Source organism: Rhinichthys klamathensis, unplaced genomic scaffold, assembly GCF_029890125.1.
Source record: "Rhinichthys klamathensis goyatoka isolate OS25496 unplaced genomic scaffold, OSU_Roscu_1.1 h1tg000134l_1, whole genome shotgun sequence".
Lineage (NCBI taxonomy): Eukaryota > Metazoa > Chordata > Actinopteri > Cypriniformes > Leuciscidae > Rhinichthys > Rhinichthys klamathensis.
Window position 1 is genome coordinate 1013987 of NW_026606669.1, and position 12498 is coordinate 1026484.

At 39.7% G+C, this 12498-nt stretch overlaps 1 protein-coding gene across 8 annotated transcripts in view; it reads right to left on the reverse strand.

Annotated features, from left to right (window-relative positions):
• Window positions 1-12498, reverse strand: part of arhgef4 (Rho guanine nucleotide exchange factor (GEF) 4) — an 89306-nt gene that overhangs the window by 10023 nt on the left and 66785 nt on the right. For 7 of the 8 annotated variants that reach the window (XM_056257007.1, XM_056257012.1, XM_056257010.1 and 4 more), the window contains one exon: window positions 4638-4783. In XM_056257007.1, the coding sequence (XP_056112982.1) occupies window positions 4638-4783 (146 nt within the window). Of the gene's footprint in view, window positions 1-12; window positions 914-4637; window positions 4784-12498 lie in introns of those variants that run through there. The other variant, XM_056257013.1, reaches the window with a different exon arrangement.

Consider the following 12498-nt stretch of genomic DNA (forward strand, 5'->3'; position numbering starts at 1 on the left):
CATTCTGGTTACCTGCACTGTGATGTCTGCATCCCGAAAACCCATCCACGAGTGAGCGAGAGGGACCAACTTTCCCTCCCCCTCCTCCTCCTCCTCACCGTCGTCTTCCTCTCCACCCCTCCCCTCGCTCTTTCTCCTCACTGCGGCTGCGCTCTACTGGAAGGCCAGCAGGAACATCAGCACTACGTTGATGATGACCAGCAACATCATGATGACGAACACCACCACCTTCTGGGCCTCCGGGCTGAGGTTGCAGCGCAACAGGAAGTGACTCAGGCCCTGCCGAGACGCCGTTCGCTGGCCTCCGCGAGCCATGGCGCCGGAAGCCCCCTCGCCTAGAGGTCTTGCCGCGAATGCTCGACGGCACACAGTGTGTCGGCCGGATCCGCTCTGTGTTCTCTGTGAAGCGTGAGGGGGAGGGGGAAGAGCCTCCACGTCCACAGTTACCTGCTCACTTCCTTTCCGTTCCCTTCTCGCTCTTTCTCTCTTTCTCTCGCGTGCGCGCAATCTTCCTCCTCCTCCTCCTCGTCCGTCGCTCCCCTCAATCTTTTCCCCGCGCGCTGCTGATGTCAGGAGCAGGGGTGGATGCGTCTCTCCGCCTCCATGTATTCTTCTTCTCCGTCTATGCTTTTTTCTGTCCCTTCCTGTCTGTTTTTCTCCTTCTGTCCTCCTTCCGCTGCCTCCCCCTCGCTCTCGTCCTCCTGCTCTGCTTGAACACACGGCCGTTTTAATTCCCTTGGATCTGATTAAAACACTTGGAATCCTTTCTCATTTCACCGTCTCTTTTGCAAAAAGCAAACCTGAGGGGTGGAAATGGTTGCTGCATCTGTGCTTAGCGGCACTAGCAAAAACCATGCATCCATCTCCCCGAATTGACTTCTGTTTTTGCTCCGGATTTTTTTCCTCTTATCCTTCCCAGCCAATCGGCTGGCGGTGCTGTGAAGCGTATCCAGGATACCAGAGTAGTGGAGGCCGGATTTAGTGGCAGCAGGAGGGAGGCAACGGTGGGGGGAGGGATGCGAGAGAATGCAGCACAATACATCCTTTCTATCCTGGCGTGTCTCCATTGGCCGAGCCGACTGCCAGTCAGTTGCACTTCCCGTCTAAAAGCAAGCACGTCCTGTTCGTCTTCTCAAGGCAGTGCTAGTGCTGCTGAAGATATTAATTAAAGGCTGCATGAGGTGCCAGACACCTCTTGAGCTTTCATTTCCTGACCCGGGCCGGTGTCGGCGAGGTAGGATTAACGCAGTAATTCCCACTCGTCTCGTTCCCGTGCATCAATGTGTGCACAACTAATGGGATTAGTAAAGGACTCTGATTCCATCAGCCTTCTGTTCTCTCGCTCTCTCTCTCTCTCTCTCTCTCTCTCTCTCTCTCTCTCTCTCTCGGCCGCAGAGCCTCATCCCCACTGTCACAGTGTCTTCCTTTCAAATCAGCAGCTGTCTTTCTGACACATGCACAAGCAAAACAATCACTCACTCTCTCCAACACTGAAACTAAATATTCTCCCCAACACACTGGTAATGAACACTAAAACTATATTTTAACTTTTAGAAAAAAAAAAGAGAGTTGTGCTTGTCTATGTAAAAGAATTTCTAGCTTGTTGCTAGATCACTGTGGTTGGTTGACAGGTTGCTGCTATGCAGTAGCTAAGGTGTTCTTAATGGTCTTTGGGTAGTTGCACTGCAAAACAGCTAACAATCAGTATTTTTGTCTGGTTTTCTAGTAAAACTATTTCCAAATGTCCTTGAAATAATAAAAAGTACATTAGAAGTGCAAAATAAGACAAAAAATTAAGTTCATTTCTTCAGGGGCAAGCAAATACATTTCCAATCTTACAGTAGCCTACATTTAGGCTAAATGCAAATGTGGATGGACTAGCCTGCTAGAGACCGAAACTATATTTTGTATCCATCATTTAAAATTGCATTTTAAAATACACTGATCAGCCACAACATTAAAACCACCTGCATAGGCAAAACCTTCAACTCTTGGTCATGAACTATTCCTGAACAATTTTTTGTTGTTGTTTTGTTTTGAACATTGTAAAGTATGTTCATTTCTGTTCATTGTATGTTCATGTGTTCATTGTATACACGTATTGTAGACAACAAATAAAGAGTTTCTTTAAATGTGACGTATTGGTAGAAAAAATTTACCAATTGTATTTTTGAAATATGTTGAATATACAGTATATATATATAGCCAAACGTTTTGGGACATCAACTTTAATGACATCCCATTCTTAATCCGTAGAGTTCAATATGGAGTTGGCCCACCCTTTGCAGCTATGTCAGCTTCAACTCTTCTGGGAAGGCTTTCCACAAGGTTTAGGAGTGTGTTTATGGGATTTTTTGACTATTCTTCTAGAAGCGCATTTGTGAGGTCAGGCACTGATGTTGGACAAGAAGCTCTAGTCTCCGCTCTAATTCATCCCAAAGGTGTTCTATCGGGTTGAGGTCAGGACTCTGTGCAGGCCAGTCAGGTTCCTCCACACCAAACTCGCTCATCCATGTCTTTATGGACCTTGCTTTGCGCACTGGTGCACAGTCATGTTGGAAAAGGAAGGGGCCATCCCTAAACTGTTCCAACAAAGTTGGGAGCATGAAATTGTCCGAAATGTCTTGGTATGGTGAAGCATTAAGAGTTCCTTTCACTAGAACTAAGGGGCCAAGCCCAACCCCTGAAAAACAACCCCACACCATCAAACTTTACACTTGGCACAATGCAGTCAGGCAAGTACCGTTCTCCTAGCAACCACCAAACCCAGACTCGTCCATCGGATTGCCAGACAGAGAAGCATGATTCGTCCCTCCAGAGAACACGTCTCCACTGCTCTAGAGTCCAGTGGCGGCGTGCTTTACACCACTGCATCCGACGGTTTACATTGCACTTGTTGATGTAAGGCTTGGATGCAGGTGCTTGGCCATGGAAACCCATTCCATGAAGCTCTCTAAGCACTGTTCTTGAGCTAATCTGAAGGCCACACGAAGTTTGGAGGTCTGTAGCTATTGACTCTGCAGAAAGTTGGCAACTTCTGAGCTCCTGAGAGCGACCCATTCTTTCACAAATGTTTGTAGAAGCAGTCTGCATATCTAGGTGCTTGATTTTATACAACTCGGGCCATGGAAGTGATAGGAACACCTGAGTTCAATGATTTGGAGGGGTGTCCCAATACTTTTGGCAATATATTATATACAGTATACAGTATATATATTTTTAAAAAAATTGCAGTATGGGCTGCCTTAGCTCCGCAGTAAAACAATGACACTTTAAGTTTGCCTGTTTACTCTTTACTGGGTTCTTTACCAGGACAGAAGTGCTAAAAAACAATAACAACAGCATCAGCACAGGGCTTCTGTGCAGCTCAGTGCACATCAAGCTCCCAGAGGCCTGGACGTTGATTAGATTTTTCTGCTGTTTCTAACTAAAATGCTGCATGGAGTTACTGAGCGGCTTTCTATAATTATACCAAACAGTCATATATCAAACTCTGGCACTCTGCATATTCTCTGAAATTCTTTGTAGATAACAGCACGAATTCACCCTCATTCATGCTGAAGATGATGGGAGAAGGAGAGTGGCAGCAGGTCATACTGCTGGTCTCAGGCCTCAGGAGAGAGACAGATGGGTAGTAGACTATTAAATTACAGTGACTGAATTTCAACATGTATAAACACTAAATAAAGAGCACATCCCAAACTAAAGTGGAGCCTTGGAAGCGTGTCTGAAACCAGTTATCTTCATACAAAAACACGTTCTGTTTTGGCTCTGTAAGTCCTTGGGTTTCAAACGCAACCTACCGGCTTGGGCTGCACGATTGGGGGAAAATGTCATATTGCGATTATTGAGGTCAAAATTGCGATTGCGATATGCAATTGCGATATAATAAACAAATGGTTTCATGAGGGAACTTGCTTGGTTCTCACGGAAAATGCACACACAGATTAGTGATAATGCTGAAATGTGTATTTCTCAACTCAAACTAGCAACAACAACTAAATGAATAATGACACCTATAATGATCAATAAGCCATTGATGTCAGGACAAAAATGTCTGGACATTCCTGTCTAACAGGTAGGACATATACAGACATTGAATTACGTTCAACAGTCTGCGCTGCAAACATTATAAATAATATAATAATCCTTATTAAAGTTACATAAGTTCTTTAGTCAAGAGCAGTGAGTGTTTTTCTCTGTTCCCTTTGTTCTTTGATTAACTTTAATGACACAGATAATTAGTGGCTACTGGGTACTGTCCCTTTAAGACCAGCCGCTGCTGACAGAGACGTGGCGGATTTCACACGCGCCTCATTCTCTCACGGGATCATGTAACACTAGCCAAAGGATGACAAAAATTAACAGATAATGCGTTAATTGCGTTAACAGACCTAATTTGTTTATTTCAAATAAAATCGCAGCATTTTGCATCATATAACCGCATAGGCTTGACATCGCGATTGCGATATGATTAATCGTGCAGCACTACTACCGTACCGGCCCTTTAAAGGTTGGAAGGAATATGCTTCTATGAGTAAAATTTGGGAAAGTGAATGCCCTGCCATTGACAGAGAAACAGAACCATGATCTGTGAACACAGACACAAAGTAACACAGACCACCTGTATGTTGTACCTCATTTATGGCCAGCTGCTCTCCTCCTCCTCCTGGGTGTCCAAATCGGTTGGAGGAGCTGCGAAACTCATTGTACAGGTCATCTTCACTCCCCACCTCATCCGCAAGGCCAGACTTATCCTGCGATCCATCGGTTATCACCAACGCTGGAAAGCAAAGCACAAATCTGTTTCAATTCAGCAACATTTGAGGTCTCGCGACTCAAACACTGATTAAACTTAATCTTGGGATAATATTGTGTTTGTTAATATGACAATGAGTGTATTTAAATGAAAATATACAAAAACGCTTAGACATAATTAGTTCTGTTCACAATAAAAAAAAATCGGGCAATAAGTCATTTTTGATTATATTGTAATGGGCAATATGACAGTGGTCTTGGACTTAATTAATGACCCATGATTGAACAACCAAAAATCTTAAAACAGTATTTTAATGCACAAGAATATGATATGTGATCTCAAAATGGTGCCTCCTCTGAGTATGTGGCCCACTCTGTGGAATAAAATGGCTTTTTCTAGGCCAGAGGGTTTTCAAACGGGTGTCAAGAGACTTGAAGGAAGCCACAAGGGGGTGCTAGAGAGGTCCATGAAAAAAAAAAAATCAAAAAGGATAACATACAGAATTTTTCATTTAGCTTTTTACAAAACTATAAAATGTTTAACAAACAACAAATAAATAAATTAAATGTATTCTTCAAAAAGGGCAATATTACAGAATCCGTTCTTCTAAAAGCTGGTTTAACTATTTAATTGCAATTATTTAATTTCCATTAACAATGTGTCTTTATAATCCCACACATATAAAAGCTTTGGTAACACTTTAGTTTAGGGTCCAATTCTCACTATTAACTATTTGCTTAAAAGCATGCATATTACTAGGATATTGGCTGTTTGTTAGTACATATTAATGCCTTATTCTGCATGACCATAGTCTACATCCTTTAATCCTACTACCCAATACCTAAACATATCATCTACCTTACTAACTATTAAAATAGGAATTTTTAAGTCATAGTTAATAGTGAGAATTAGACCCTAATCTAAAGTGTGACCAAAGCATTTTAGTAAAAGAGCCCCTCCTAAGGCTATCATCATATCTGGGGGGTCTTTAGCATCAAGCACAATAAAAAAAACCTGTTCTAGGACCCTGATATAAATATAAATTTTAAACATTTGTCAGATATAGCCATTACTTCAATAGCAAAGTTATATTTTGTTATTAGAATGCAGAAGTATATTTTAGATTTAGCATCTAACAGTTAAGATATGAGATTTAAATGTTAACCACAGGGAGCCTGAGGTTACACAACCGTTTTCCCAGCCAGGAAATTTAATGACCTCCACTTGCATGGTCACACTAGATAAAAGGATTAATCCACTAATTAGCAGTTGGAATATTTGATTAGCTGCATCTCATTAACAGCTGGCTAGAACATACTGAGAGAATGTGGTTCACACACCACACTGATCAAGCTTGAAACAGCCAAACCTGTGGCATGCATTGCACATTAGGGGGACATTCACACAGAATGCATTTTTGCATTCCACTGCGCTGTTTTCCGTTGCTTTCCTATGTACCGTAAGCATACGATAGAGGATAGACAGACATATCCGACAGTTCCGCACGTCATGTGTTTTTCAGTTCTAAAAAAACAAATGCGAATTATGTGCGTTTTCATCAAGTTGTTCGAGCGGATGACAGTGGTATTGGTAACCTAGTAGTAGGCTAACCAACAGTAAATAAAACAGAACAGCGGAAACAGACGATTAGTCAAGTGGGTTTAATATTCGCTACGTCAGAATTTATTCGGCTGATGCGTTTCCATCTCCCATTATTCGCATTGACTCTTTTTCGCATTGACTCTTTTTCGCAAGTCAAAAACCACCTCAAGCGAGCGTAAAAACTTTTTTGCGAATGAAGGGAATTTATCACTCCATCACTCGTTTCTGATGCGATTCTTCAAAATGCACATAAAAAAGAATGATGGAAACATAGCTAATGTCAAAGGAAAAACAATAATGAAGAGCAACAGAAAAGACTCTGTCATAAAAAAGTGACCAAAGCACTCGTCATTATAACTGAAATCATGTCTAAGCTTTCTAACCAACCCAATGGTTTCCAGATTGTTAGCAGACACTTAAGGGAACCATAACAACAAGCTTGCAGCTAAATTTCACTTTTAATGCTCCAGTAAAACTGTTGAGATGCTTATTGAATCCACAGTGGTGCATTAATGTGCCCCCGTTCATGCATTTGGTGTTTTTAAAGCACTGGAAACACTGCTGCCAGAGCTGGCTGGTTTCTCCACAGACAGGACTGCTATTATTTATTACTGTGCAGTAAACCAGTGAGGAAGAGAGGACCTGGCCGCCACAAGAAGCTCTCTTCCTGTCTCATTCATAATGAATGGATGGGAAGGGAATGGAGTTAGACTTAAATTTACACCTCTGGAAAGATCCACTGTTCTGGCGATGCATGAGGGCACTGTCCATGAAATCGAGGTAAATGACAATACTGCTTTAAATCGTAAAGATGTAACTGAGAATGTAATCTGTATCGAAACTCTGGCGAAAGTGGCTTCACGTCAAAATTCAGCTGCTGAAATGGATCCTTGGGGGAATATGTCCCTAAAGCACAGAAGATTTGCTGTCATTTACAAGAAAAGCTGTACGTGTGAAAATGAATGTGGTAATCCTGTCATGCTCTTCTATGTAGGTTAATTGTTGAGCCAGTGGATTGATTAGGGAGACGGACAAGCGAATGAAATCGTCCTGATTTGTTTATCGGCCGTTAAGTGTGGCTCAAAGCATACGAGACAGCACATGTCAGCAGAGTTCAGCATTTCCAGGGACACATGGGCTGATGAGATCAAATATAGTTCACTCAGAGCCCAAAGTCAGACAGTCACCGTGGGGTAACCCAAACAACCCTGTCTAGGACAGCCCCGTAACTGAGTTCATGTGCAACAGGGCTGTTTTCTTTTAAGCAGGACATGGTTTGGGGTTTCTTTTTGAGGTTTTTTTGTGGCACAGATCTGAAGGAGATCTGGCGTACTGCATTAACAGGAGACTTTCTTAATACAATATGATCCCAATACTTGATATGCCATCACAGCTATGATTAATAGAAGTTGAAAGCATTATTTGTATAAATGTATTGCATTTTGCAATGGGGACAACACTAAAATATTCACTGGATATTTTAATTGTCCCCAATGCAAAATGCAATACATTTACTTTCCTCACATCTTACTTTCATCTTTTACTTACATCTTACTTTCATCTCGCTTGGATTTGTTATCCTTCCTAAAAAAGTCCTAAAATTATATGTAGGCCTATATATTATTTTTATCCACCTTGAAATTACTAGATTTTATCAATAAATAATATAATTCAAGCAGTGTTGTGTGTAACGCGTTACAAAGTAACGCGTTACAGTAACGTAACTACTTTTTCGGGTAAAAAGTAGTGTAACGCGCTACTACTGAAAATTTGGTAACGAAACGTAGTTCCTTTTTCAATTCGGCGCAACGTTACTTTCGATCTCCGTCATTTGATAGATTTGACCGCGATCGCCATCTCCGTAGTGAACCCCCCAGAGAGAAATGCACATAATGGATTACATAATCAGAGAGTAGCCTATTTCTTTTCGTTTTGAATTGTTTCGTTTAAAGACATTTCAAGCTTAAATTCTATACGTTGAGTTTCGGTTAATTTATGATGAGATGCTCCAGTTCACGTGCAATGCAAGTGACCACGCCGGCGCTTCCATGATTATATTGTCTCCTATATTTGCTTCTTACTTGCAGGCATTTGGTTGATAATAAATTGATTCAAATTAAGATACAATTTATACAAAACGAAATTCGCTTTAAAGAAAGGCTTTCTTCAAAACAAAACTTAATGAAGTGGTCAAAATCATGTCTGATTGACTCAATGTCTCCCGATATATTGCGCATCCATCTTACTCGCGCTGTTCACTTTTCATAATCAGCATAGATGGAAAAAAATGACATTATACTATTTTAACAAATATGAAACTAAATGCGCTTATTTAATGGCTACAACACGTAGGCTAGTAGGCCTACAGACTCTCTATTTGTATATTGCTGCACATTCATTTAATTCTGAATTTTGCACACATAAGTTGAAAGGCATTTGTTTACGTGCATAGTAAAACATATCTGCAACATTTATCAAGTTCACGGATAATTGTGCGTGCATTTATTAATCATTATGATACTAAAATCATAATAAAGTCTATACTATGTATGTACAAAAAAATCAGATGAGCCCAGAATATGAACGCAACGTGTTTACTCACACGTTAAGCATTTTCCTCCCATAGAAAACCATTATAAGAACGCTTAATTTGGCTTAATGCAGATTAGAATGTCCCCTTATTATGTCTAAATAACAAGATAAGTTTTCTTTTTTTTTTTCTTCACCATACGGTTCAGGACTTCCATAGAATACAGCCTGAATATAATTACTTCCAGAAATGATTTTTGGGGGTGCTAACGTGGTGCTTTGGTCTTTCTTGGGGGCTTTCTTTCTAGCCCCTCCCTAGCGCCGCCCATGCATATGCCTATCCATTAACCGGCATTTCTTCATAAATATTAAAATTTTTGATAAATCCATTATGCATTTATGGCATTATATATGGCATTATGCATAGTAGAACTTTATGTAGGCCTATACATTTAGGAACAGATATTGGGTTCTGCCCAAAGTCAAGCAACATAAAAGTAACGTAAAAGTAACGAGTAACGTAAAAAGTTACTTTCTATATGGGGTAACTAAGTAAAGTAACGGATTACTTTTTTAAAGAAGTAACGAGTAACGGGTTACACTACTTTTTAAAAGTAACTTCCCCAACACTGAATTCAAGCATGTTCTTCACATTCTTTCAACTTAAATTCAGAATAACTACAATACCTGTAATAACCAGCTCAAATCTGAAAAAAAAAAACATTATATTGCATGACTCTTGCCACTAGATGGTCTTATAGCTCTATATGGAGCAAATGAGCTGTTTCGCTGGGTCCTAAAGACATTATATATTTTAGGTAAAGTTTTAACATTTTTTATTTTAATTTTGAGGATTTTTTGGGGGTTTTCTATGTATACTGAAGTATTCCTTGCATTCCATTGATTCCAACCACCTAAACTCCCCGAAACCAGTAAAATAAAACGGTGTATTCATGGTTCAAGTGCAACAAAAGTCCTTGGGTCTTGGACCACTCCAATGAATACTCAAAGAAAAAAAAGAAAAATTTGTTTCGGCACAAAATGACCCGAGGGAATGATGAGGGCTTTTAATCAACATCATGCTATAAATGCTGTCGATTGAGTCTAACTTGTTTTGAACCTGGAATAATCCTATAATAAAAAAAACTACCTTTTGAGTGTATAAAAAAAAAACACTAGTATCTAGTCTAGAATCAAACCCTGAAGAGATGTGTGAACATCCATGCACATGAGTGTGTTAACTCGTGCATGTTTTTAACCAGTTTACCATGTTAGGGCCCCATGCATGTACACACACACACACATATATATATCTTTATATATGATGTATGATCCGCTGAGGGTAATTTAAGGAGTTGATCATACAGGCAGGACAGTGAATGCGCACTGACCTGCTTCCTTATAAGTCCACATCCTCAGATAAAGTCACCCGACCGCACAAATTCACCTCTGAGCCATGCAGGCGAAGACTTCCACTCAGCCTAATCCACATGCACTTTAAAGATTAAGACCTAGTTCTAAAATGACACTAACTTGCATTATAACACTCATCAAAAACAACATTAGTAAGCACAGAACATTGAAGAACGAAGACAAACGATTGAGAGAAGATAAAAACGTAGTCCCTTCACCTCAGACAGAGGTCACATCGGTTTTGAAATGGAACTTCATTCCTCGCTGGTTTCCCTTTCAGTCAGGGAGCAAGTTTATGCCATTCATATGCTATCTAAAAGCCTAAAAGCTTAGTCTTATGGGGTTTTTCACATTGCTGCGGTCCGAATCCATGTGACTGTTCATGGTGCCCTCTGCATCATCACAAACGTGCACGGCGCATTAGAGAAAACAGAACGCGGGTCAATATATTGTGTTTTATTATTAATTTGGAGCTATTATGCGCAGCAGAGTGAACGACACTTGCGTCTACTGTATGTGCATCGCATGAAGGACTTTGCCGCTCTGATTGCACTCACTCTGCACAATTACACTCACGCTCACTCACCACTGTCACCACTGTCATTCCCTAAATGTGTTTTGTTGAACTAAAGACTCATCATCAGCAAAAAAGCATACACGTTACTTTACTTCCTGAACAAATGCGAACCCGAGTTTGAGTTGCATTCACATGAATCACGCTGTTCCAGTGCAACCAGCAAAGAATCCTGAAATATTAGAATGATTTCTGAAGGATCATGTGACACTGAAGACTGGCTGCTGAATATTCTGCTTTGCCCTCACAGGAATAAACTATACTTTAAAATAAAATAAAGACAGTTATTTTAAATTGTAATAATATTTCATAATATGACTTTTTCACCTGAAAAAAAAATTTTTTCCTATCTGTGATTGACTCAGTACCTGAATTTAAAGAAGAGGTTTGCTTTTACAATAATGCACTCAGTCTGTGTATCCGATTGGAATCTGATCTAAAATCATTGACTGTCCACATTGTGTATGTTCAATCAACTGTTCAGATCCGATTTGTGTGTCCCATGGTGCTCTGGCATATTTCTGGAATATCTGCATTGGTTTCTGTGGCAATGACATTGCGTTGGTAGGTATACGCCAAAAAAGAAAAAAGAAAACGCAAAATGGAGGGTTTTGCGATATTCGAAATTTGAATGTTTTATATCTGTTTCTAATGTACTTAGAAAAGCCCAACCAGGGACAGGAGTTGAAAATTAGCATTAGCTATAAACTACAGTTTACAAGATTTGTATTGTAACTATGTTTGACTGCATTGTCCCTGTTAAATAAATAAACAAATTTAAAAAATATAGATGTTGTCTTAGGCCATGTTTACACCTGGTATTAAGATGCATTTGGGTCGATCGGATCAGAATAGACAACGCTGAATACAGGTGTAAATTGGGTCTAAAAGGTTTTGAGCTTGTCGCTTTTGACCAAGCACCAAATGTGGAGTAGTGGTCTTGTGGCCTTCGCTTGTGCCTATCTGTGAATTCCAACAATGCCGCAGGGTGTCCCATTACTGGTATTATGGGTTAAATGAATGCTCATGAGCACCCCCTTTGTGGCCATGCAGGGTCCGAAATCAACATCTGCAGGACTTCACAAAGGATTGTTACCCAACAGTCTAAGTGGCATTACATCATCAAAATGTGGATACAGAGGAGGACAGCACAGGGCTGAGGGTATGATTTGGGACAGAGCCAAAGTAGAATTTACTTAAAGTGATTTTAAATTTCACCCAAAATATATAATTTGTCATCTTTTACTCACCCTCATATCATCCCACACCTGTATGACTCATATTTCATTACCTAAAATAAAGCTGAAATAAAATAAAATCAAATACAAATATTAGATGAAAAAAATTAAGGAATTTTGCCTTGGCAACTAACTGAGATAAAATAAGTTTATGTTTAAGTAAAAGTACTCAAATTAAAATGTAATAAAATTAAGCTGAATAGACATTTAAAAATAAGCACATAACAAAATGAATAAAGCTTCAACTAAAAAATAAAATTATAAAAATAAAAGCTATAAAAACAATAATAACATCTAAAACAACGTTGGACCTTATTGACTTCCATTGTATGGACAAAACAGATATTTATAAACAAAATATCAGTTTTCATGAGAAAGTCACA